The sequence below is a fragment of the Chinchilla lanigera genome, unplaced genomic scaffold (genome assembly GCF_000276665.1).
Source record: "Chinchilla lanigera isolate Chin_1 unplaced genomic scaffold, ChiLan1.0 scaffold00052, whole genome shotgun sequence".
Lineage (NCBI taxonomy): Eukaryota > Metazoa > Chordata > Mammalia > Rodentia > Chinchillidae > Chinchilla > Chinchilla lanigera.
The window spans coordinates 13,906,499-13,932,744 of record NW_004955453.1 but is presented as its reverse complement, the minus strand read 5'-3'; the positions used below and the strand labels follow the sequence as shown (position 1 = coordinate 13,932,744).

Genomic DNA, 26,246 nt, shown 5'->3' with positions numbered 1-26,246 from the left:
GGCCCCGCGGGCGGGCCCGCTCCCTCCCCGCCGCGTAGAGCCAGCGGCCCGAGCTGAACCCCCAGTACGGTGCTCCGCTCCCGCTCCAGCTGCGCTCGGCGCTGGAGCCTCGGCCCTGGCCGCCGCTGTCCGACGTGTCACTGCAAGGGCCCCGCCCCCGGGGTGGGGACTCAAACTCCAGCTACCGGAGAAGGCGGAGAAGGGGGAGGTTAAAGGGGAAGGACCCCCGGAAGTGCCCCTCCTCAGTGCCGGAGAGGGAGACGCCGGGGGCGGAGTCCCCTGCCTCCCCCCCGGCGTGGTTGGTGCGTCCCGGATGACGTCAGGAGCAGCCCGCCCCTGCCTGGATGGTGCGTCCTGAGTGACGTCAGGAGCAGAGGCCGGAGCTGTCCATCAGCACCAAGGGCCGCGGGCAGGATCAGGGCATGGGGCCGTGGCTCTGGGACAGCCTGAACCCCTGCTCCTGCTCCTTTCCCTTCCTCGGGCCGGGCCAGAGTCTCCGGACGCCACGGGACTGGTGTGCCAGCCGGTGTTGGAGGGGGAGCGGCGACGCCGCCGCGCGGAGACCGATCTCTCTGGCCCAGCAGCCCCCTGGCCCGCACGACGGACTTTCCCCGGACCCCAGTCAGCTGGAGCTTCGTGCGCCCCGCAACCCCGGCCCCTACGGCCCCTGCACAGCTTATTTTGCTCAGAAGCTCAGGTCGCCTCAAGTCCAGGTAGATCTTGGACAATCCCAGATTCAGCTTCCTTCAGACCAGTCTTCTGGCTGCCTTCCCTCACTGGCGGCGGCACACTGCCCGCATCTCCCCTCACTTCACTCAGCCCCCTTTAACTTCATCCCAGCCCCCTCGAGCCAGACACTTCTGTTTCCCTTTGTCTTTGCTTCCCACTTCAGGGATGCTTCCAGAGCTGCATGATGGGGGCACCACTCCTTTGTCCACTGTGTCCTGGCTGAATTCTCCCATTCCCACTCCCACCTTCATCCTGGTGGGGACCCAGCACTCTTCGTTGACCCCCAACTTCCTCCCCCTCAGGTAGACCTGGGAGGGTGACCCCCTTCCGCTCCCAGCACTATGCCGGGCACTATGGAGACACTGCGGTTCCAGCTGCTGCCCCCAGAGCCAGATGATACCTTCTGGGGTGCACCCTGTGAACAGCCGCTGGAACGCAGGTACCAAGCACTGCCGGCCCTCGTCTGCATCATGTGCTGTTTGTTTGGAGTCGTCTACTGCTTCTTCGGTGAGATCTCCCTCATTCCTCCCCTGGGCTCCCTACTGCTTCCTTGAGTTCTTTTTTTGAGGCTCCTAAGTCTTCTCCAGAGGCCCCCCATAAACACCTTCTCTCTTCCCCTCCTCTCACATCTCACACGTTTGTAGATCATTAGACTCTAGATTCTAGAGAACATAGGTTTTTGAATTAGATGTACAGTATTTGAGTTTGAATCTGGCTCTGTACGTTATTGTGATGCCTTGGGCATATTAACTTGTCAAAGCCTCAGTTCTCTCATCTGAACAAAGGAAACAATGTATTTGTCTCCTATAGAGTAATTATAAAAATTAGAAGCTATTCAATAAATAATAGCTATTTTCTTTGGTGCCAGGAATCAAACTCAGGACCTTGCATTTGCCAGGTTGTCTGCTGAGCTGGATCCCCAGCCCCAGTAGTAGCTATTGTAGCAAAGGGGTGTTTGGGTCCCTGTGCTGTGGAGAGAGATGCTGAAAATTTAGCAAGGTGATTAAACATGTTCCTTAGAACAGGGCATATTGTATGATGGGGGAGAGACTCCTGAAATATTCACATTTGTGATACATATCAGAGTGGGCTGGATGGTAGTCACACACATGGAGATCGCCTACAAGGCAGGCTCCAGTAATCAAAGCTGCTATGAAGAGTATACAGAATGGATACCGCAAAAGAGAGCTAAGTTAAATTAGGCAAGTGGGAGCTGAAATCCAGCTCATACTCTGCTTGCCAAACTCAAGCCTTGCAGAAGGCTGCTTTCCCTAGAGCCACCTTCCCTAGAGAAAGGAACACCCTTCTCTAATTTGCACAAAGTTATCATATGGGCTAGCAGTAGCCTAGAATAAATGCCTGGTTGTTCTACAGCAAGAGTTACAGAACTTCAGAAAGGAGAATGTGTTCTACAGGCAGAGGCCCAAGGAGGGTTATAAGTGACTGGAACCAGTAGGGTAAAGGAGGCTGGTAGGTTTGGCAAAGGTGAGGCAAGATTTGTGTAAATACCTCTCTGCAGAATGAGTGGGTAGATGAGGTGAGAGCCAGCTGGTCCCTCTCCTCCCACCTGAAACTCAACTGAATAACTGCAGACTGAGCAGGAGAAAGTGCCCTCTGAAAGGGTTCAGGACCTGTTCTGGGCCTCCAAAGAATCTGTATTACTTCATCCCCTTCACTGTCCATACCCAGTCCCTCTGCATAGTTCTCAGTATATCTTCATATTCCCCTCTGTGGGCTTCCCTGACATCCTACCCCCTTGGATATTCCTCCTCTGAGCCCTTGTCTAAGGACCCTACTCCTCTCTGACCCCAGAATCACGTGGACTCCAACACTTGTCCTCATTCCTAGAATAGAACCTGCTCTTCATTATCTTTCTCTTTGGCTCCTCTAACTTCCTGAGCCCATCTCTGACTTCCATTTTCCCAAATCTACCTTCTGCACTCTGTCACATATGCCTCATAGGCCTAATAGCTCTAATGGCCCTATAACCTTTTCTGCTGAAACTCCACAACTACTATTTCCCTCTATTCTCCTCTCCTCTTTGATCCCTCCCCCAGTCTCCTTTCCTTCCACCTCCCTGAGCTCTTCCATAACTGCTAGTTCTGGTCCCCGGTTCCTCCTCTCTGATCCCTATAGCCTCATCACTGGGTCACCTATCACTGCATTATAATCACAATAATCCCATTTCTCTGGCTTCAGTGTTCCTCTCTCAGAAGCCTTCTAATACTGTCAGTGATTCAACTTCTGCCAATCCCTATGCCCTGCAAATACTCTTTCTTCTAGAATTCCTCCCCAATAACTCAGCTCTCTGACCTCTTAACTTTCCAGTGATGCCTTATCTCTGTAGCCCTGTGACCCTTCAAAGAACCTGTATGACTCCCATCTCTCAAAGACACTTTTCTGACTTTTAAATACCTCATTTCCAATGCTTGCTTTGGCAGCACATATACTAAGCACTTCGTTTCAGAGCACTCCTTGCCTATAAGACCCCTGTGATATTGCCAATCCCATTGTGACGCCAGTGACCTATGTCTCTGAGCCCTATGAGCCCAAGACCCTAATGCCCCATTACTGATTTGCTCAACTCCAGTGATCTGCCTCTGGCTCCTCTGACCCTCAGAGACCCCAAATCATTATCTCATTGGTTACATCTGTGTTCACAATGAGACTCAGGAGCCATATCTCTCTGACTTCCCGGTGGCCCCCTCACTGATGCCGTCATGACCCCAGTGACACCCACTTCTCTTATTCGGTGTCCTTGCCCAGTGTCATGGTTCCTCTGGGATCCTATGTCCCTGACCCTGCTGACCTCTCTTCAGCCTGACAAGCTCTTTTGGGCGCTCAATTGTCCCTGTTCCCCTGCAGGTTACCGCTGCTTCAAGGCAGTGCTCTTCCTCACGGGGTTGCTGTTTGGCTCAGTGGTCATCTTCCTGCTGTGCTACCGGGAGCGGGTGCTGGAGACGCAGCTGAGCGCCGGGGCGAGCGCAGGCATCGCGCTGGGCATTGGGCTGCTCTGCGGGCTGGTGGCCATGTTGGTGCGCAGCGTGGGCCTATTCCTGGTAGGGCTGCTGCTCGGTCTGCTGCTCGCTGCCGCCGCCCTGCTGGGCTCCGCGCCCTACTACCAGCCTGGCTCTGTGTGGGGCCCACTAGGGCTGCTGCTGGGGGGCGGCTTGCTCTGCGCCCTGCTCACCCTACGCTGGCCCCGCCCACTCACCACCCTGTCCACTGCTGTGACTGGTGCTGCGCTCATCGCCACTGCGGCTGACTACTTTGCCGAGCTGCTACTGCTGGGGCGCTACGTGGTGGAGCGACTTCGGGCCGCCCCTGTGCCCCACCTCTGCTGGAGGAGCTGGGCCCTGCTGGCGCTGTGGCCCCTGCTCAGCCTGATGGGCGTTCTGGTGCAGTGGAGGGTGACGACAGAGAGGGACTCACACACTGAAGGTGAGAAAGCACAGACTAGGGTGGATATAGGAGGAGGGGATGGCCCGAGATGGGTGGAGGGCTGAGGGACCAGGACAAAGGAACAGAAACTGTACACGGCATCAGCAGAAGGCTTCAGTGGGTTAGGACAGCTGACTTGCTCAGCTCCTGCTCAGTGGGAGGACAGGACCAATGCCCCCATTCATTCCACAACAATGTATGGTATAGATCATCTGCCCTGGGCCAACCCCATCCCTGGATTAGGGATATAGCAGAGATAAAACAGAAAAGGAGACTGGGGATATAGCTCAGTGGCAGAACTCTAGCCCAACATGCACAGGGCCCTGGATTTGATCCCAAGCACTGCAAAACAAACAAAAAACAAACACCAGAAAAGTTTCCTGCCATTATGGGTGTATATCCAGGGCAGGTGAGAGACAGGTAATAGACATTCAATTAAACAAGATAATTCCTGTGCAGAGTGATATGAAGGAGATACACAATGTAACATGAAAGAGTGATCTTACGGAGACTATTATAGTTAGGGTCAGAGCTGCTTGGAAGAGGTGACATGTAGGCAGAGACCTGAGAGATAAGGAGCCAGCCATGGCTTCCAGCTCAAGAGGGGACGACAGGGACAAAGACCCCGAGAGGGAGTGTAGCTAGCATGTTTTGAGTAAGTGGGGCTGGAATGTGGCATGTGAGGTTAGACATCAAGCTGATCTTGAGGGTCTTCTGGGCCATGAGGAAGACACTGAATTTTATTAGAAAGGCAGTAAGATGCCAATGGAGGGTTTAAAGTAAGGGAGGGTATAAATCAGTGCTCAGGATGCTTGTTCTGCTGCTGAGTGTAGAGAGCCTTGGGGAGAGGCAAGCAAAGAAGGGAGCCAGTGAGAAAGCAGTGGTAGCTGTCCTGTTGCAAGATGATTGCGGCTCACCTGGAAGAGTCACCTGTGGCTCAAGATCTAGAGTGGGACAACAGCTGGGGGGGGGGTGCCTCCAAGTCCCAGAACCTCACACAGAGACATGCAGAAGAGAAGAATAATGGAAGAAAGGTCCATCTGGGAGGAGGGAGACTGGGAAAGAAGTGATGGGGTGGAGTGGGGGTAATGCGCAAGGGGAGCCTGGAAGTCTGAGCCCTGGTGGCGGGGACAGAAGGGGGAAGCTTGGAAGGAAGAGGTACATACACTGCTGAGTCCCTTCTCTGCCATCCCCGCTTAGTGGTCATCAGCCGGCAGAGACGACGTGTGCAGCTGATGCGGATTCGGCAGCAGGAAGAGCGAAAGGAGAAGCGGCGGAAGAAGAGACCACCTCGGGCTCCCCACAGAGGTTCCCGGGCTCCTCCAAGGCCTGGGCCCCCTGACCCTGCTTATCGCCGCAGGCCAGTGCCCATCAAACGCTTCAATGGAGATGTCCTCTCCCCGGTGAGCACTCTGAAGCCCTCCAGCCCAAATGGAGAAGACAAGAGTGTGTTGACCCTGTCCAAGCAGGACTGGGCTTTTCCTGGGGGCTAGTCACTGTCTAGAAGGCCTGATGTTTGTCCATCCATCGGAAGGCCTGTACTGAGAGCCTAGTCAGTCCTGCCCTGGGTTGGAGGAAAGTTGTCCCAAATGCAGACTTTAAGTGGGATAGGATAAGCAGTGGTCTGTGGGCTCTAGACTCAGATGTGAGGGTATCATGGGTCTGTGTATTCAGGGAAGAGGGGAGTATCAGGCTTGTGTGGGTGTAGGAGAGGTGGTTTGCAGTGGACTGTCACACCTGTGTTACCTCTTCACAGAGCTACATCCAGAGCTTCCGGGACCGGCAGACTGGGAGCTCCCTGAGCTCCTTCATGGCCTCACCCACAGATGCGGACTATGAGTATGGCTCCCAGGGACCACTGACAGCCTGCTCAGGCCCCCCTGTGCGGGTATAGCTGTATCTCTGCCTGTCTAGACTCTGCAGTCACCAGCTCTGCCAGCTTGTGGAGGCTTGCCAGGCTGCTACCCTGGATGCCTGGCCCTGGGGCCTTTGGCTGTGCCTCTGCGCTCCCTGGACGAGGCTGGCCTGGTCACTGGAAGGGAGGATCTATCTCAGGCTAGCCTTGGCCTGAGTGGAAAGCCCCCTCCCATGCTCCCGAGGGGCTCCTGAGGGACTTGGGGTATGAGCCCATTGGGGTGTGCTCAGGGTTGTGAGTGTGTTGCCTGTGTGTGCGTGTGTGTGAGGGAGTAGGCTTGGAGGGGACACTGGGACCCTTGCCTTAGAGTTTTGATTGGTAGGCCATCCTCAGGGCAGGCCTGCCTCCTCCCCACTGCTGGGGTCCCATGGGCTGCTCTCCTGCATGTCTATGTGGAGGAGGCCTGTCTGCCTCCACCATTCCTCTGCCTCCCAACTACTCCTCTAAGGGTTCTTGTCTTTGTCCACGGGGCAAACTGCAGCACCCCTCACCCTGGTCCCCCGGCCTCTACAAAGCCACCAGCCTGAGAGCAGTGACAGGGGAAGGGGGTGGGGGGCCCTGCCCTGGCTGGGTTGGGGGTGTGTGAAGGCAGGGGGCTTAAATGCACGGTGCATGTCTGGTGTCTGTCATGCCAACCTGGACACCTCATGCTTCTGTCCCCCTCCCACACCCTGCTGTACATCTTTTATAAATGTGCCAAACTGCGTGGCCTCTGCCAGGAGTAGTGGTCTTCAGTGGCTGGCACTTCTAGCGGTCTTCACTGGCTGGAAGCACTGCGGCCTCATACCCCTCTGTCACATACTACAAGGGCTCCAGGCGAGGTCTGTCCTCCCACAGCACAGAGAGGCAGGGAAATGAGCTGTAGCATATTTATTGTTTCCCAACACCTCTGGTTCCCCTGCCTCCCCACCCTGCCTAGGGTGAGAGCACACGCCTTCCAAGCCCTCCAAGGCACCCTCCTGGCCTGGTTCAGTCCTCCTAGTCACCTGCAGAGGAATGATTCCATGTGGGCTTGGAGGAGAGTAGACGGCACCTTCCTCTCCCTAGCAGAGCCCGGGCACCCACATGGGAAAAGTGAGCCCTCAGCCTCTGCCTTGCTGTATGTGGGGGTACGAAGGTGAGGGTCAGTTAGGGTCAGGTGTGGGATGCATGTAAAGAGAATGCAGGGATTTGACATAGAGGATAAGGCAGCTTCTCTGTGGAAGAGGGAAGGACAGGGACTAGCTTAGGAGCCCTCTGCCCAAGCTGATGTTGAAGCCCACGCTTCATTGGGCAGAAGCCAGCTGGAGCAGGAAGTGGGAGGGAGTAGGGTACCAGTGTCAGCACAGATATAGTGGGTGGCTGGAAAGGAGAGGAGCTGGTAGACATGGGGTGCTCAGGAGAGACTGTCTAGAGACACGAAGGAGTGAGGGAAAGCTGGGAAGAAAGGTCAGGACAGCTGACCAGAACCAAATGGCTCAGGTCGAGAATTCAGGGCTCTCTCCTCTCCTCAGTCCTGAGTGTTATCTATCCCACCCGCTTCTCCAGCTCCCCAACGAGGACAGCCATGACCTTTTGGAGGTGTGTCCAAGCTCCCAGGCGCCCCCTCCTGCCTGGCCAGCCGGCCTGCCCCTCAGACCTCTGTCCAGTGGGCTTTACTCACCCTCTACCAGCAGCCGTGTGTCGGCGCTGTCCTGGCCAGCCTGGCAGCAGTAGGTGCCCTGGTCCTCAGGTCGCACGTCATGGATAACCAGGCTGTGGGTGGGGCCGTGGCTACGCATTTCATACTTGTCTCCCGGACACAGCTCGACTCCTTCCCGCAACCAGCACACGGAGCCCCCGGAGCGGGACACGGTCACCTCCAGCACCGCCCGGCGGCCAGACAGAACCGTTTTCTCGCGAGGGGGGCGGCGGCACATCTGAAGAGGCAATGCTGAGGGTGGAAAGCAGTGCTTAAGCTAATAGGGACATACATGGCCCCCAGAGGAGAGACGCATCTTCTCTCTGCTTGTTTCTCCTCTGTGCTTACCAGTCTGTATCCCTGCATCCTCAGCCCAGTCCCCTCCTCCCCACCCGCTGCCCAGGAAACGCGCTGCCCTCTGTGACCCGCCCCAAGAGAGCCCCTCGAAGAGAGGGGAGAGGGAGGAGGCAGGGTTCTTAGGATCAGCCCCAGGCAGAGGTGATGCCCTTCCCCGTCACCCGCGTCTCAGTAGCTTACCCTCCACTTCTAGCAGAGCCGAGGACTGGGCGGGTCCCGCCTGGAAGCGGACTTCACCGGCGTCCTCCGCGCGCAGCAAGCTCAGGACTAGAATGTGTTTCTTTCCTGAGGGGGGAGGAGGGGCGCTAACGAGGCCGGAGCCGCCTCTGGAGAGGGTTCGCGATGAGAGTGGGACCAGAATAGGCTCCTGGGTGGGTTCGGACCCAGTAAGTGTGCTCTGGGATGGGTGGAGTAGGGATGCGGACCGGAAGAGGAGCCTTGCAGGACTCCTAGCTCGGGCGGAGGAAAGTCTCGGAGAACTGGCTGGTTCGGTTGTGGGGCGGGGCCTGTTCAAGTGGAGGCGGAGTTTATCCTAACGGGGCGGAGTCCGCTTGAACCTGGGGCGGAGCAGCCAGGGGCCGGAGAGGATGGAAAGGCGGCCAGACCTTCCTGTCGGATGCGGACGCGGCCTCCGGGTCTCAGCTGGCGGCCTCCGAGCTCCCAGCATCCCAGGGTCTCAGCCTCCGACACAGTGCATTCGAACGTGGCGCCGTCCCCTTCGCGGGCGCGCACAGACCGGAGCTCTTGGAGCACTGACACCCGGCGCTCTGGGGAGGAGCCCGGGAAGTGAGGCGGGACGGAGGGGCGGGGTCCGACCACGCCCCTCCACGCCCCCTCCACCCCTCCCTCGCCGAAGCTCCAGGGTCAGCACCGGGGAAAGACGTGTCTGCAGCCCCCGCACCCACAGCAGTGCCGGGGGCCCGGCATCGCCCTATACCCACCGCGCACGGTCAGGCGGACGGGCCCGGCGCGGGATGTCTCCACCGCGCAGCTGTAGGTCCCTGCGTCCGAGGTGCTGCATCGCCGCAGCTGGAGAAGGCGGCGCGTGCCGAGGGCCTGGAGCCGGAGCCGGGGGCTGGGGGTGAGCGCGCGCCCGTCCTAGAGGCAGAAGTTGCAGTAGGTCGCGCAGAGTCCAGCTGGGTCCCCGCAACGCGGCCCTGGAGCGCGGCGGCGCCCCCAGTGGAGGCCCAGCTGTCTGTCTGGCGGCTCATCTATGCATGGCCTCTGGCAAAGTGTCACTCTTCGGGACATTAGGGCCAAGGAGGGGCACTAAAGGTGCAGGAAACCCAGTACCATGTACAGATCAGAGGGTGTGAATGTGGGATTCTAGAATTTGGCAAACCTGGATTCAGGAGTGGGCTCTACCTCTTTTCTCTGCCTGTGGGCAAATAAATTCACTCCACTGAGGGTCAGTGTCCTCGTAAGTAACAAACACGGTGATAACAAGAGCTACCTTCATAGGATTATTGTAAGGCTAAAGGACTAAGTTCAGTGTAAATCTTAGCACAGTGCCAGGCACATCTGTCTGGTGAGCTCTGCTGTGGCCGTTATGATTACTGCTGTCTGCGCTGGGGCTGGACTCTGACCTTCTCCCAGGTGACATCTGCCAAGGCCTGGGAAAGCTCACATTCCAACGTAGCCGTGTCACCCTCGGTCACCTCTAGGTCCTGTGGCCCCCGAACAATGGTCACTGGGACCTCTGAGAGTGGGAGAGGGAGGACAGTGCAGAAGAAGCAAGGGTAAGAGCAAGATGAGGACCCAGCTGGCAGGGACAAGGACACACAGCACAAGGGGTCAGTGGCAAACACATTTAGACAGTGTGATCAGCAGAGGGCATTAGTGATGAGGGATGTGAGAGGACAAGTGGTTCAAGGCAGATGCTGGTCAGTAGAGGACAGACACATCAGGCCCAGTGGGGTGGGAGTGGCCAGCTGTGAGTCGCACGAAGGTGGTCAGTGAAGGACATGATGGGGTTCAGAGGGCACTGGGGAGTCTTGATCGGAGTCACCCATAGGCAGGTATGGCCAGTGGGGGCCACACTCGGCTGGAATGGACAGCAGCAGACATGGGTCAGTGGGGCCACAGTGGTTCAGCAGAGTAGGGTAGGAGGCAGAGCACTGTGGCCAGTGGGGAACACACTGCACTGGAAGTAAAACTTCCAGTTTTACTGGAAGACCCCCAACCAGAATTGCCAGTGGAGTCACCGTAGACAAGCAGTCAGTGGGTCAGAGGGCCTTGAGTGGTCACAGGGGCCACACTCAGGCAGGTAGAGGGGCCACAAGAGGAAGTGGTGGTCAGTGGCCTCACAGAGTGGACAAGCGAGGCGTGGTGGTGCACGCAAGCAATCCCAGTGCTCTGGGAGGCAGGGACAGGAGGGCTATTACAAGTATGAGCCCAGCCTGGGCAACGTAGTGACTTAGCAAGACTCTGTCACAAATAAAAATGTAGCTCAGTGCAAACAAAGCTTGTGAGTTCAAATCCCCGGTACAAAAAAGAAAAAGAAAGGAAGGAAGAAAAAAGCAGCCAGCAGGGCTACATTCAGGCACACAATAGGGACCACACTGGCACAGGCATGCTCAAGATGGCAAGGTCAGTGGCTTGCAGGGTCTGGAGCAGCTGGGACACATGGGGGCTGGCATAGTAAAAAGAGCCACATTCAGGCTGAGTGTGGTGGTGCATGCCCGTGATCCCAGCACTTGGGAGGCTGGGGCTGAGGCAGGAAGATCAGCGTTGAGTTCTCGGCCAGTCTGGGCTACATAGTGAGTTCGAGGCCAACCTGAACTACACAGCGAGACCCTGTCTCAAAAAGCAAAAACCAAAACAAGCCAAAAAACATTAAGAAAAAATAAAAATGAGGCACATTCAGGCAGGGCAGTCTGTAGAGCCACACCGGGTCAAAGGGCCAAGGGAGCCACACTCTGGCAGGGATGTTGGTGAAGGTCACACTAGGACAGGCAGGGTCACAGGGGCCACATGGGTAGTGGGATTAGTTGTCACACACAGGAGGATGGGTAGGGCCACATGGTCAGCAAGCAGGCGGCAGGCCCAGGGGCCACACCTCTCACAGTGAGTCTGGCAGCGCAGCGCAGGGCATCCGCCGTGAAGGAGACACAGCCTGAGTCTGCCCGGCCCAGGCCGCTGAGCACCAGGCGATGCGTGTGGCCCTCGGCGTGAATGTGGCACTTGGGTCCCGGCTGCAGCCGGACTCCGCCCCGTGCCCACTCCCCGGTCACACCCTCCTGGGACAGCTCCAGCTGGAAGGTGGCGCTGCCACCCTCGCTGACAGTCACATCCTCCAGAGGCCGCAGTGCCCGCAGCTGCCGAGCTGGTGTGAGGAGATGGGAGAGGAGCAGGATTCGGGCTCCAGCCCTGGGCAGGGGTTATGTGGGCTCATCGGCCCCTTGGCCCTCCCTGCACCACCCCAGCAGCCCCACGTAAGGCCCTGATTGCATACAATTCAGAAGTGGGGTGGAGCAGGCAGGAAGCAGGGAGTACAACCAGCTAGATTTGGCAGGGGCATACCGGTGTGAGGACAGGAGGATGCAGAAGGGGTGAGGTGTGGTTAAGGGGTTGAGCAGTCAGGGCAGGGAGTGCTGTGATGCTGGAAGGAGCAGGGAATTCGGGGTCAGACACCATGTGGTTTGTGTGCTGTGTGATCTTTGACAAACTCCTTGACCTCTCGGGGCCCAATTATATAAGGTAAGTAACGCTGAGACATGAGTTTGTTGTGATGATTAAATTAGGGTCTATGCTGGCATTTTTCACATTATTTCAGTTAGTGTCCTTAATGTCCACAGAGGTAGACAGCAGCCCCGTTTTTAAGGGGACGTGGCTCAGAGGGGTCAAATACCATGCACGAGGTCACAGAGCTAAAAGAAGTCTCTAGGAGGGGTAGAAGGAGAGAGGTACTATTTGCCTGCCACCTTTGCTTCTTAAATAGGCACTTGTATCCCTAGGGTGTGTGACTAAAGGATAAGCGCGAGTCTTTCTAGAGTATAGTATAGTGTTTATGTTTACAGCAAAGCTGACTTAGAAATATGAAATGGAATGCAAAATCACAGGGACTTCTGAGGTAAACAGAAAGCATCAGACAAAGGAAACATCCACTTTGGGCAGCTGCTGGGTCAGCCCGGGCTAGGACAGCCAGGGCTAACTTTCCTCTGCAGCAAGGGGCACTTTGGTGGGGGTCTTGGTGGTTGAGGGCAGTGCGGAGGGGCTGTGCCACAGGGCAGGTGATGTGTTAGGAGAAGACAGGGCACTCACGCCTCACGCTGAGCCTGGCCAGGGTGCGGTCATGGTGGCTCTCACAGCCATAGGTGCCCTGGTCAGCCAGCACAACACCACGGATGAACAGGCGGTGGATGTGGCCCTCCTGAGCCACGGATAGGCGAGAGTCGAGTGGGAGTGGTTCCCCGCCTCGAATCCAGCGCACGGCTCCTGCAGGGCCCACACGGCCCGTCTCCACCTCGAGGCACACGTCCTGGCCTTCCTCTGCCCGCACGTCCTGCAGTCGCTGCAGGAAGAGCAGCTCTGTCTCTGGTGGGGAGGAAGAGAGGAAGCCATGGAGCCTGGAGCCCGAAGCCACGGGGACAGGAGGCTGGCCCTGCTCCATCCCACTGCGCTGTCCCTAGGCCGAAGTGCAAGGCTGCTGTGGCCATGGCCAGGGACATTGGTTCGGAGACAGGGCCCTTTGTTCTCATTAACACCAAACCTCGAACGTGGAGCCGGGCACTGGTGGCTGTGCTCCCTGCGCGTGCTGTCACAGTCCCTGCATCCTCGAGCCGGCAGCTTCGCACGGTCAGTGTCCGGCTCGAGCCATTCTGGGCCACCTCCAGCTGGGGGCCTGGAGTGACGACAGCTCCATTGCGCAGCCAGGTGACATCAGCGTCTGGTGGCGAAACTTCACAGCGGAATGTGGCATCGTCACCCTCGTGGACAGTGAGTGGTGTCAGCTCTGAGACCAGCTTCACTGGTGGTGGCTCTGAGGGTGGGGTCAGGCAGTGAGCCAGGCTGTGCCCTTCCCCTCCTGCCTCCCTCCCCTCCTGGGGCACAGGCCTCTTCCTCTGTGAGGAACCTGGAGAAGTTGGCCTCTGCCCTCCTCCAAGGACATCAGCACCCAGGGTGGAGCCAGGGCAGGAGGTAGGGGTGGGGAATGAGAAGGGCTCAGAACGACAGGGTGGGCCCTTGGGGATGCCACGGCTCAAAAGGTGTGAGGGATGCACTGTTACCTTCCACAGTGACGAGGAAGATGCGGCTGTCCTGGGGCGCATCACACAGGTACTCCCCAGCGTCCCCGCTCCGTGCCCCCTGCACCCGCAGCACCTGCCTGGCCCCGGCCTGCTCCAGCTGCACCCGCCCCTGGCTCGCCAGGCGCTCCCCGTCCTTGTACCAGCGCACAGGGCCCCCGGGCCCGGAGAGGTGCACCACCAGCTCCAGGTCCCCGCCAGGGGTGCTTCGAACCCTTGTCTGGGCTGCCTCAGGGGCCACCACCCGCACGGGGGGCTCTGTGGGGTCAGAGCTGGGGGTCACTGGGAGAGAGGCTCCGGGCAGCAAGAGGGTGGGGAGGCAGTATGGGGAAGTTGGGGCAAGGGATAGACAAAGTGTGATAGGAAAGCAGAGCAGCTCATGGGTGGTCTGAAGATGCAACTCGGGCTTTCTGCTTAGGCTCTACTCACCAGCCACCTGGACAGTGAAGCTGAGGCTCGGTGCCCCAGAGGTCGCCCCACACTGGCAGGTGTAGAGGCCTGCATGGGCCAGTTCTGCAGCCTGGATGCAGAGGGCACGGCGGGGGCCCTCGGCCTGGAGCTCCAGGCCCTCGCCTTCCTGCACTGGCCTCCCATTGTGACTCCAGAATACAGGTGCAGTAGCTCGGGACAGTTCACAGCTCAGCACCACAGGCTCCCCGGGGGCCACGCAGAGTGGACTAGGGGCTGCTTCAGGTGCGAGAAACTGCACCGGGGCCTCTGCACAAAGAAAGAAAGATGTGAGCCCATGCCCGCCCCACCACCCTCCCCAGGCTGGCCGGACGCACCCACCAGCCAGGCTGACATTGAAGGTGACGGCCTCATCACGGGTCTCGCACACATACTCCCCAGCGTCCTCGGGCTGGGCATGGGGCAGGGTGAGAGTGCGGGAGGGCCCCTCAGCACCCAGTTGCAGGGCATCAGATGCTTCTACCTCCAGCCCATCCTTGTACCAGCGGACCTGGGACCCAGCCGGGGCCACCTCGCAGTGCAGCTCCACACGCCCTGGAGCCCCAAACTGCAGATCCAGGGTGCGGGCTGCCGGGTGTACAATCCTCTCTGGTGGGGCTGGTGGATGGGCAGACAGAGGGCCATATCGGTTGGGCCAGCAGCTTCTTCTTGCCTTGCCTACCTCCACTTGCTGCACTGTTCCCTGCTCTGCCTCTGACATACTTAGCGACGCCCAACACACCACCTCTTTTACTCTTTACTGGAATGTAAGCTCCATGAAGATTGTGCTCATTCGCTCAGTAGTGTATGCCCAGCATCACGGACAGTGGTGAGTGGAGTGGTCGCTCAATAAATATTTGTTAAGCGAATGACAGAATGAATGGTCCTAACTGCTGGGCTCCCTCCCAGCAGGCCTGTGGTCACTGTCCCAACTTGATTTGGGCCATGAAGGCTCTCTGACGGCTTAGAACGAGGAGGCTGGGGAGCTGGGGGAGATTGGGAGGGCGCAAGCAGCGGGTCTTTGAGATGCAGGAAGTAGGGATGCTTGGCTATCTTGTCTCAGTCCCCCGCTTCTCTACCTCTCAGGTCCCCCAGACACTGCCCACCTGTGACAGTGACAGTGAAGAAGGCCGAGTCATCTCCAGCATCGCACACAAACTCGCCCCCATCTGCGGGCTGGGCAGCAGGTAGGATGAGGCGGCGGCGGGGCCCATCACTCTCCAGCACCAGGGCCTCGCTCTCCTCTACCTCTAGGCCATCCCTGTACCAGCGCACCGGAGCATCCTCCCGGGACAGCTCACACATGAGCACCACACACTCCAAGCTCACGGCGATCAAGGTCACCTCATCCCGGGGGTAAATGATCCGCACGGGGGGCTCTGCAGAGGGGGCACCACAGCAAGCTCACCGTTAGGCTCCCTGGAGCTACTGGGCAGCATGAAGTCCTCGTCACCCACATGATAACAGGAGTAATGAGTGTGACAATAAGTAACAATAGGTCTACAATCTGCTCTCTGAAATCTCGGGGGCCAGTGATGTTACAGAATCCAGAATCCCTTGTGATCTAGAAATGCTGCCATTCTCACACATCACATTTCCTCAGCCCCCTTCCGGACACCTCCCTTCAAAATGATCACAGTAACACTGCTGCAGTGTAACCTATATTCACCCTAAGCAGGGCAAACTGAAAGGTATATTCTTATCAATCTAAATGTATAGCTATATTCATGCTCTTGGATAGTTAAAGTAGAAATGGCTTCACAGCAGTTAAACCCAGTTTTACTGAAATGACTTTGAATCCTACACTTACAAAAAGCCTTTTGATTTTGAGTTTTGGGGGATTTCAGAATTGTGGTTAAGGGTTGGCTATATTACTTTCAGAACAGTCCCAAGTACTTCAAACATTCACCCTCGAGGTGATCCCCAGGGGTGCGTAGTATGTTGTCTGTTTTCCAGATGAAAGAACAAGGGTACAGAGTGATAAAGCAATTTCCTTAAGGTCACATCTGGCTACAACTACTCTAGGATGAGAGGAAAACACCATCTGTCCAAGGGAGTCTCACACTTGACAGGCAGTGGCAGATTCCAAGCTTGGGCTTGCACCCATCAGTGCTTTTTGCATCTGTGTTTGGGAGTTGCCAACACCTGTCTGAGAGTTCCCTCGGGATGATGCGTGCTGACACTGGGAGCTCCTCTCCATGTGCCGGCCACTCCTCCACAGAAAGGGAGCCATGGCAGTATTGGAGGTGACCAGCGCATTGAACCCAAGCCTGCCCACATCACTGCTTCCCCATTTCCCTAGCGTCTGGCCCCCTTGTGGTGGGGCTGGGAAACTACTAGCCTCTGTACCCAAGGCTCTCTCAGTCCTCCGCCTCCCTGGGGACTACTCCCTCTGCTCCTTCAACTCACCTCCACAGATGGGGCCTGCTCTATGCCTAAAAGATGTAGGCTGGTTCTCCATGGCCCAGCATGGCCAGATTGCAGAGGGAGGCTGCCTGAGGAGTGGGAGAGGGAATGGGACAGTGGGGTGACGAGTGGGTGCAGCAATGGGGTTGGCGTGTCTGCACAGCTCAGAGACCTCAGCTTGATGTGGGCCTTGGATCACTCTGGCCTGCAGCTGAGGTGGTTTATGTGAACTTCCCGGTGAAGAGATGTGTGTTGTGGGGAGCCCACGTATGGGCTGGGATTTGTGTGGCTGTGGCCATTCTGTCTGGCCAGGGCTGATGAGTGGAAATGGGACAGAATGTGTGCAGACCTTGTTTGCACTGTGTCACTATCTGGGGTGCTGGGAGAGGGTGACAGGACGGTGCCAGCAGGAAAGTGACTTCAGTGTGGCCATCCGGGCTTTTCTATGCCACCTAGAGCAGCCTGAACACTCCCACACATCACACATACAGTGACTGTGGCCCCAAAATCTCCAACAGAGAACCACTATCACTTCCAGGTTGTTTTATCTTTTTCTAGAATATTCTCTGCCTACCTTGCCCCCATGTCCACACAGCCCTGGTGTCAGCTCTGAAGGACTTCCTGCTGTGCTGTCCATGACAGTGGCCCTAACCTGTGGCGGCCCTCAACTGCCCACTCTTCTCAGGCCTCTTCCAGTGCGTTACTCTCCTGTCGCTCTGGAAGTCAGAGAGTCTGTCTGCATGCTGCTGGGTACCCAGGCCCCGGGCAGGGGCTGGACCTCACAGGTGACCTTCTTCGAGGCCTCTCCTCTGTCCTCCCTCACAGGACTTATCACAAGGTGTCACTGGACATTTATTTGCATGTTTATTGGTTTAACAGGGGTCACAAACCCAAAGCCCACAGGGACCAGGTAGGTTAGGTCAGTAGCTGAAACAGTGAGAGGAGTGGAAAAAAAAAAAAGGAATAGCAGTGGGGGTAAGACAGAGGTTAGGGGCCCCGTGCTATGGGGCAGCTGCTACTCAGCACCAGCTGTTCGTCGCCATGGGGGGAAGCGGGACCAGAGCCGCCGGGTCTTCGGCTTTTTCAAGAGGATGCATAACTCCGGATTGTTATTTGAACTGTCCTGACTTTGGTAAGACTCTGTGGGCCAAACAAAACACATCTGTGGGCTGCACCAGGGTTCCCAGGACTGCCTGTGTGTGACTCCCTGGTTAACAGCTGCTGCCCCAGCTAGACTGGCAGCTCCCTGAGAACTGAGACAGACGGTGCCTGTATCACTTACCAGTCACTCTTGACCTCTGGCCCAGTGCCTGGCTGGGACTGTGTTCAGTTGATGAGTTGGTGTAACACAGCTAGTCCTGGCCTTGGCACTAGGCAGGGTCCTGTTCACTTGATAGGGGTTGGGCTCCTCCCAGCAGGACCCTCATGCATGCACCTGAAGCCAACACCACCACCCCTGGGGTACTCACAAGCAAAGGGCTATTCGGCAAGCTCCCCAGGGCTCCAGACGGCCCTCTGCTGACCCTGGGGAGCTGGGTGAGCCCATACCTGTGACTGTGACAGTGAAGGAGGCCGACTCGTCATCAATTTCACACAAGTACTCGCCGGAGTCCTCCAGCTGGACAGCGGGCAGCACCAGGCGGCGAACAGTGTCCTCCTTCTGCAGGAGCAGTGCTGGACTCTCCACCACTTCCTCACCATCCTTGGTCCAACGTACCTCAGCCCAGGGCCGGCATAGCTCACAGGTCAGCACCACACGCTCCAGGCGCACAGCTGCCACATACACCTTGCCACTGGGGTACACAATCCACGAGGAGACATCTAGAGGACAGGGACAGCTGCCACTGGGCATGAAGAGCTGTGGCCAGCATGCCCAGCTGCCCCGATCCAGGCCTGCTCCTTATGCCTGGAAAGTAGGGCACATGTTGAAAAGGGACTTTCCTTATACAGCTGCTCACAGCTGGGGACGCAGTCAGGGAAACACACCCAGTCACCAAAGCAGGAACTCTGTGCTATGCAGGAGCTGCACAGTGGGACCACATGTCAACCTGAGCTGTAGAAACAGCCCATGCCTTTTGTGTTGTGGGGGATCAAGAATGAAGGCTAAAATGGGGGCGAGAAGGTCTTGGTCCTTGGGTGGAGCCCTCTGGTGCCTGAGACTCTGCCCTGCAGCAGAAATGTCATAACCAGAGTCCCTTTTGGTGGAGGTCCCAAGAGGATGGAGAAGGCAGGGTTTCCCCACTGCCTGGCTTAGCCAAGACCATGAGCTTACGACAATGCGGTTTCTGAGTGTGGCTAGACCACAGGCAGAGAAAGGGAAGGATGGAAGGGCTGAAGAGTGACTGAGGACTGGGAGTGTGACAATGGCTCCAGCTGGCCCCCAACCTGTGATGGTGACTGTGAAGTAGGCACGCTCCTCTCCAGCAACACACTGAAACTCGCCCCCATCAGGGGGATGGGCAGCAGGCAGCACCAGGCGGTGATGCGGCCCTTCATCTTCCAGCACTATGTAGTCGTTCTCCTCCACCTCCTGGCCGTCCTTGTACCATCGCACGAGGGCGTCCTCTCGGTCCACCACACAGGTCAGCATGACACACTCTGAGGTTATGGCATGTACGAACACATGCTCCTGGGGGTCCACGATGTGCACTGGGGGTTCTGAATGGGGAACAGAAATGATCACACAGACATCCCACATGCTGGAGCTCTTGCGGCGAGGACACTGTGCATGGGAGGACCCTGGAGGGAGGGACTTAAAGCTATGCTGGGGAGGAGGGTCAGGAGCAATGATATGGGATCCTGTTGGCACGACAGGTGAGGGATGCAAAGATCATGCAGCATCTGAATGCCCACGGGTCTCCCAGAGGGTGAGAGGCAGTTGAATGGGAACTTGGAAGAGGGAGGCACATAAAGTTCACACAGCAGCAGCCACCATTTATCCAGGCAGAGGAGGTCACCAAAGCAAGCCACATTGGCTGAGTGTGCAGTTTCCTCTACAGAGAAGCTGCCAGGATGGCCATGAGGTGGAGGATGACTTAATGAGTGACAACCACAGCTTCATGGGTTGTGCAATGGAGTGGGTATGGGTCACGTTTCAAGGTCCAGGTGTCAAAACCTTGTTCCTCAGATTGGTGCTATTGGTGCCATGGATCTTTCGTAGGAGGGGCCTGTGAGAGGTCCTCAGGTCGGTGGGGTGGACCCTGAAGGGCACTGTGGGACCCCAGCCTCTCTCTCTCTTTTACTTGCTACACATGAAGTGGGCAGTCTGCTCTGCCACATGCTCCCCGCCACACCCACCAGAGGCCCAGTGCAATGGGTCCACCCATCTTGGACTGGAAACTCCAAAACTGTGAGCCAAAAGCCTTCTTTCTTTGTAAGTTAATTATCTCAGGTACTTTGTTACAGTGACAAAAAAACCTGACAAATGTAGTGAATTCCTTGTCACCAGGTGCATCCAGATAGGGGCCACAGGATCTCCTGCAATGGTGTTGGAAGCAGGATTTCCATCCAGAGGGAGAAGAGGAACAGCATCCATGCTCCAATGCTATCTTTCCCAAGAATCAGCTTTGCTAAAAAGGGACTCCCAGGCTGAGTCCTGAATGCTGTGGCTCTGGGTAGCCCAGGAGGCCTGGGCATATGAATTTATAGCAAGCTTCCAGGGTATTCCTGAGGCAGTCAGACCACTGACTGCCTTGCAAGACGCACTGGGCCAGTGCATTTGACACTTTTGTATGATGTGACCACCTGGAGCAGCAGGAGGCCAGTCTGGGTGGGGGTGAATCGGCTATGATGTTTGCTGGCCATGTGAAAAGGGAATCACATTACCTAAGACTCAGTTACTTGTCTGTTCGCTGGAGATACATTGCTCTTCAATAGTCTAAGAAGATTAAATGAAACAATGTATTTATGAAGTAACTAACATAGTACTAGGTTTAGCTACCAATGAATGTTATCTCCATTCCTCCATTCTTTAATTGCCCTTAGTTCTCTCACACAACCCAGCAGTGGGATCTAAAACACGTATCATGGCCCACTAGCCCTTCCCTATATAAGGCCCCCCACTCTCCCAACCAGATAGACCAGGGTACTGGTCTCAATGGCCCCCAGAACCAGCCTCAGCTGGAGCAGCTCAGGCCAGCATGGTTCCTGACCTTGGACAGTGACACTGAAGAAAGCTGAGACCCCTTCTGTTCTGCACTCAAACTCGCCGCTGTCTTGGACTCTGGCCTCAGGCAGGATCAGACAATGTTTGCGCCCATCCATCTTCACCACCAGTGTCTTGCTCTCCTCCACTTTCTGCCCATCCTTGTACCAGGTTGCTGGGAAGTCCACCCTCGAGAGCTCGCAGGTAAGCACTACCTTCTCCAAGGTCGTGAAGGTCAGTGACATCTTGTCCTCGGGACTTAGGATATGCACTGGGCTCTCTGCACAGAGAGAAGTTGTCACATGCAGCATCTGTAAAGTACTGTGCCTCAGGAAAGCATCCCTCTCTGTGGGGCATGTGTTCAGTGTTGGGTGGGTGCTGCCAACACATTTGTTCAGCCTTAAAAATGTGTTTGGACTTTCCTATGGTTTGGATATGATCTGAGTGAGTTCCCCAAAGGTTCATGTGATGGAGGCTTGGTCCTCAGTATGGTGGTGCTGGGAGGTGGTGGAACCTACAGGTGGAGCCCATTTGTTGGAAATGAGGTCATCAGGAGCATCACTTGGGAAAAGATTACTGTAGTTCTCATGGGACCCTAGTAATGTCTCAAGATATTGGGCTGTTATAAAGCAGGGGCAACCTAGGCCATGTGGCTTCTGCACACAGCTGTTTGCCCTCTCATTTCTCTTCCACATTGTGCCTCAGCCAATGGGGGCCTCACCAGAGGCTGAATTGATGGGGCTGCCCAATCTTGGGACTTTCAGCCACTAGAACTGTGAGCTAAATAAACTTTTCTTTATAAAGCACTCAGATTCAGGCATTTTGTTATAGCTACACCTTTTGGGGGGGCAGTGCTTGTGATGGAACCCAAGACCTCACTCACACATGCTAGGGAAAACAAACAAACAAACAAAAACATGCTAGGTAAATGTCCTACCACTGAGCTATGTCCCTACCTTTGTTATAGCAACAGAAAATGCACTAGAACACCAATTTATATCCCAACTTTTAAGAGGAGTGGCTTTAGCATCCCTAAGAGTTCCTAGAGAGCCTGCCAAAACACAGATTCTCAGAGATCCATGCATGCAGGGGCTAGAAAACCTGCATTATAAACCTGTGATGTGGGGCTGGGGATTTAGCTCAGCGGCAAAGTGCCTGCCTGGCAAGCGCAAGGTCGTGAGTTCGGTTCCCGGTACCAGAGAAAAACCAAAACCAAAAAAAAACCTGTGATGTTGGTGATCCTGGGTCACATTTTGGAAATACTGCTCTGGTTGCTGTTTATTCCTGCCCTTGGCTCTTCTTGCAATGCTTCTGATTAGCCACTTTAAGGACCCAAGCCTGGCTGCTGCTGAGTATCTTGGCTGATCTTACAAACTCCAGCAATGGAGAGACGGCAAACACCACAGTGTTCCTTGAATTTTCAGCCCTCCTACTCACAACTGTCCTCCTCTGGGATGCCTCATTACTTCTCTTCCACTGTTTTAACAGGAGGCACAGGGAATTCCAGAGCCGGATTGCCATAATCCAGCACCACCACTCACTAGCTTTGTGATTTGGGGTAAGTCATATAACCACCCTGTGCCTCAGTTTCCCCACTTAAAATGGCAATAATAAAAAAGCCTATCTTATAAGGCAGTTGAGAGGATTATGTTCATTTATGTAAAGTGATCAGGAATGTGCCTGGCATGGAGGAAGCTACTATGATAGTGTTGATGGCTAGCCAACAGGGCAGGGAGCAGTCAGGGACTGGCGCCTACGGTTCATGTCTCTCAAATGAGATGAGAAGTGGGACAGAATTCTGTAAAGCACAAAGCACTCCGGAAAGTTCAGGCATGATGATGATGAGGCTAACATGGGAGGCCCTGTATGTTTCATATGGGTTGAAACTGGCCTTCTGGACCTCTAAGCCCTCAACCAGCCCATCGGGGATGTGAAATGTGCCGTTCTGTCCTGGCCCAGCTTTGACAAATGGGAACAGCACCTGCTTTGCCTGTGTCTTGACCCTGCCTACCCATTTCGGTTCCTATCCATTTCCACCCATTTCGGTCCCAAGCACCAACCTTGGATGGTGAGGGCGGCTGAGTCCTGTACACCAGGGCAGCTGAAGCCAACCAGGGCCCCACTGTCCTGGTGCTTGACCGCTTGCAGGATGAGTCTGTGCTGCAGGCCCTTCTGCTCTTTTCGGTACCGCAGGGCCCCCAGCTCTACCTGGCCCTCTGGCTCATTACCCTTGAGCTCTTCCCCATTAAGGAACCAGGTGCCCTGGATGATGGTGGAGAGCTTGAGGGAGAAGATAGCATCTTCCCCGTCATATACCTGCACGTCTTCCAGACCTGCCACCAGGCGAGCTGTGGGCACTAAGGTAAACACAGAATGTGGCTGTCAGAACTGAAAAGGGTAGCAGAGGGCAGGGGCTGGCAGATGGAAGGATGTAAGAGGACAGCGACCGAGTGCCAGCGAAAGGAGAAAAAGTGATGGGAGGGCATGACTTGGGGTAGCAATGACAGGCAGGGTCTGGCAGGATTGACTCACCAAGGTGAGCAGAACCCTGAAACACAACGTGGGGACTGCGGCCGTGTTCGCTGACCGTGCAGATGCGGAAGCGGTAGTCACCCTCGGAGGGCACGCAGTCCCCAGGCACCTCCACAGCTCCAGCTTTCTCGATGCTAAAGCACTGGATCCAGTCTTCAGAGCCCACCTCCTGCCGCTCCAGCCGGTAGATGAAGGAGGTCTCAGGAAGTGGCTCCGGAGGCTTCCAGGTGAGCAGGACGGTATTCTTGTGGCCCTTGAACAACTCAGCCATCATGGGGGGTCCTGGGGGGCTGTGCTTGACACCTGAGACAAAAGCTGGTTTTGCATTCGAGCCTCGCCAAGCCTCCTGTAGCCCTCTCACTTTAAGTCCACTTTGGCAAGCCTAGCCCTGGAATCTGGTCACCCTCCCATCCAGGGGTTGCTCACATTTGACTCGGAGCAGAGTGGTTGTATGGGAGTTGCCCAGGCTAAAGGTGACTTCACCAGCATCTTCCCTGGTGACCCCTGGAAGGACCAGGGCATGCATGTGGCCAGAGCTGCTCTGGCAGGTGGATGGCAGCGCCTCCCCATCACGGCTCCAGCGGCCCTTGACCCCAGCCTCTTGTGTCTCCACTAGCAGCACAGCGTTCTCTCCCTCCAGGACATCGAGCTTCCGGGGCAGCCTTTTCAGGATGGGCCCTGAGATGTGGATGGGAGTCTATCAGCCTGGTGTCTAGGCTCCTGCCAGCCTTAGCCTTGGCCTCCTCCCACTGGCCAGCCAACCTTTGACCGTCACGTTGGCCACGCTGCGAACCCGGCCCCGCATCTCGCACAGGTAGACGCCATCATCATCTGCCTTCAGCCTATGGATAATGAGGCGCCTGACAACGCCCTCCTCGATCTGCTCGTACTTGCGGCAGGGCAGTAGCCGTTGGTCCTCTCGAAACCAGGCGGTGGGAATGCGGGAGTTGGGCACCTTACACTCCAGCACCGCAATGCCATTCTCCCGGCCCATCACGTCCTGCAGGGGCCTTGTGAAGCGGAGGCGGGGCTCTGCAGAGGATAGAGACAAGAGAAAGTTCTGGAGAGGGGCCAGCTGGGCAGGACTCCTAGGCATCCATGAACTCATGCGGTTTCCCCCTCCGCCTTTCCCTGAGCCTTCAGGCCTGTGGAGTCTCAGCAAAATCACCAAGAGGGAGGGAAGCTGGTCTGACTTCTTATCTGGCCCTGACACTCACTCGCCATACCATGTCACCTTGAGCAAGTCCATTTTGATATTCCTCTGCCTCAGTTTCCTTACTTGTGAAGGGGAGGGGCTGGATCAGATCACTGATTCTTTAAACTGTTTCCTGGGCCCCTCTGAGGCACATCACAAGTTGTGTAAGGATCTGAGTTGATTTTCATTTTTAAAACATTCTAACCATTTTCAAAACTGTATTTCAAAATTAAGAAATACAATGCTACAAACAGGCAGAGGTTAGTTAACTTGGGTTGCTGGAGGAGCTAAGCTCTGGGAAGTTCTTCGGGCTTTTCTTTCCTGAGTCCGGGTCAGTCAGGCAAGTTTGGGCATAGCAAGCTGTACCAGTAAGGCCACCATCGCAGTCCAGGTGCCACATGCTTCACTGCATGCCAGGCAGGGCTCACAAGAATTTGCCAACATTTTTGCCTCTGAGGGAGAAAGTTGGGCACTAATAGTGAAGATATAATCTCTTGAGTTGTGGTGAAATTCTATGATGGAGAGCTTTCACTGCAGTGGGATCTTGGGATGTTTTGTTTTGTCTGAATTTTCTGTTTACGGATAATGTAAGCATTTATTAGATATCATTGGTGATTCAACTTTGTAACATACTTCCTCTCCTTTCAAACCGGAGGAAGAGTTTAATGAAAGAATAGTCAATAATTAGCTGGGCGTGGTGGTACATCCTTGTAATCTCAACTACAGTACCTGGGAGGGTGAGGCAAGAGGATCACAAATCTGAGCCCACTTGGGGCAATTTAGTGAGACCTCATCTCAAAATAAAAAGGGCTGGAGATGTAGGTCAACGCAATGACTCTGGGTTCAGTGCCCAAAAGAAAAAAAATTGCAGGACATTTTTCCTCTCTCAAGACTACCTCTCCTGCGAATGGGCTGAGGGCTGGGGCCTTCTCCACAGACCCACTATGAATAAAGCCTCCATTCCAAATGTGTGTATTCACTACAACAGTTCCTTTATTCTCACTGACCAGTGTTATAAATTATAAATTTAGACTTAGAAATGTATATCCATAAAATACTCTTGTGTGTGTTTGTCGTACTGGAGATTGAACCTAGAGGCGCTCTACCACTGAGCTACATCCCCAGCCTTTTTTATTTTTTGTTTTGTGACAGGGTCTCCCTAAATTGCCCAGGCTGGACTCAAACTTGTGTCTCTCCTGCTTCAGCCTTTCCTCAGGTTAAACTCTCCCACTTATCTGCCTTACATCTGGGGGCTATAGATAGGAATTCAGCAGGGGAGATGGGGCTAAATTAGCAAAGGTTGAAACCCACTAGATGAGAACAGTTCTAAGGCTTCACGGTTTGCACATTACTCTTTAGCAGTTCCAGTATCTGTCTGGCAATCGCCTGGGTAGCTTGCTAAGTACCTCGGAGACCTACTAAACATGAATGTCAGGAGTTTCACTCCCCGCCCCCAGGCTTCTAGGCAGCTCTGGGCACCAAGGGGGTCAGGAGTAAGAAGGGCCTCTGCGGGTGCTGAAGGCCCCCCCCAGCACCGCTGCCCAGGACGCACTACCTTTGACATGCAGCTGCACAGCGCTGAGCGTCTGGCCCGCAGAGTTGCGCGCCGCGCACACGTAGAGCCCGCGGTCCTTGGCCTGGCAGTACAGCACCTTGAGCACAAAGCCGCCGTCGCGGTCGCGGTACATGAGGCGGCGGCGGTCGGGCAGCAGCGGGCGGCCCTCCCAGTGCCATTCGATCTCGGGCTCGGGCTTGCCCATCACGTAGCAGCGGAACTTGGCGTGCTTGCCCTCGTTCACCCAGAAGGTCTTGGGCGCACATTTCTGCGGCTCCACCACGGGCGTGGGGGTCCCGTCGGGGTCCTCGGGGGGGCTCTCGGGGGGCTGCTGCACCTGGAGCAGCGCGCCCGCCTGCGCGTGGCCGTGCGCGTTGCGGGCGTGGCACACGAAGACGCCGGAGTCCGGCAGCCGCGCCGCCAGGATGCGCAGCGCCAGGCTGGTGCCCGGGCCACCCGCGGCGCCAGGCTCCAGCGCGAAGTGGCTGCGGTCCCACACCTCGTCCAGGGCCATCCCGTCCTTCTCCCAGTACAGCGTGGGCTCGGGGACGCCCCCCACTTGGCACGTCAGCACCACCTCCGTCCCCCGCAGCACCCACTGGGACCGGGGCCCCGTCAG

At 56.1% G+C, this 26,246-nt stretch overlaps 2 protein-coding genes across 4 annotated transcripts in view; one reads left to right on the top strand and one right to left on the bottom strand.

The window, feature by feature from the left end:
• Positions 1–92: 92 nt before the first annotated feature.
• Positions 93–26,246, bottom strand: part of Obsl1 (obscurin-like 1) — a gene marked incomplete in the record, with an annotated part of 26,661 nt that continues 507 nt past the window's right edge. Inside the window, 21 exon segments of one of the 3 annotated variants that reach the window (XM_013519787.1) lie at positions 93–181; positions 7,728–7,997; positions 8,283–8,387; positions 8,708–8,869; positions 9,044–9,200; positions 9,689–9,801; positions 11,161–11,427; positions 12,366–12,638; positions 12,814–13,083; positions 13,331–13,606; positions 13,778–14,065; positions 14,138–14,413; positions 14,902–15,174; positions 17,750–18,022; positions 18,587–18,859; positions 20,353–20,625; positions 22,406–22,702; positions 22,878–23,180; positions 23,304–23,555; positions 23,640–23,909; positions 25,628–26,246. In XM_013519787.1, the coding sequence (XP_013375241.1) occupies positions 171–181; positions 7,728–7,997; positions 8,283–8,387; positions 8,708–8,869; positions 9,044–9,200; positions 9,689–9,801; positions 11,161–11,427; positions 12,366–12,638; positions 12,814–13,083; positions 13,331–13,606; positions 13,778–14,065; positions 14,138–14,413; positions 14,902–15,174; positions 17,750–18,022; positions 18,587–18,859; positions 20,353–20,625; positions 22,406–22,702; positions 22,878–23,180; positions 23,304–23,555; positions 23,640–23,909; positions 25,628–26,246 (5,301 nt within the window). 3 annotated transcript variants of the gene reach the window in all.
• On the top strand, positions 188–6,806 carry Tmem198 (transmembrane protein 198). The gene is made up of 5 exons (XM_005395511.1): positions 188–713; positions 1,032–1,236; positions 3,595–4,170; positions 5,371–5,573; positions 5,927–6,806. The coding sequence occupies exons 2-5, from the start codon at positions 1,071–1,073 to the stop codon at positions 6,062–6,064; spliced, it is 1,083 nt and encodes a 360-aa protein (XP_005395568.1). The 5' UTR covers positions 188–713; positions 1,032–1,070; the 3' UTR covers positions 6,065–6,806.

Excerpts from the sequence above, each read along its gene's own strand:
- Tmem198 (XM_005395511.1), top strand. The coding sequence starts at position 1,071 with ATGCCGGGCACTATGGAGACACTGCGGTTCCAGCTGCTGCCCCCAGAG. Across the intron at positions 4,171-5,370 it reads GAGGGACTCACACACTGAAG|TGGTCATCAGCCGGCAGAGA; the intron begins GTGAGAAAGCAC and ends ATCCCCGCTTAG. Across the intron at positions 5,574-5,926 it reads ATGGAGATGTCCTCTCCCCG|AGCTACATCCAGAGCTTCCG; the intron begins GTGAGCACTCTG and ends ACCTCTTCACAG.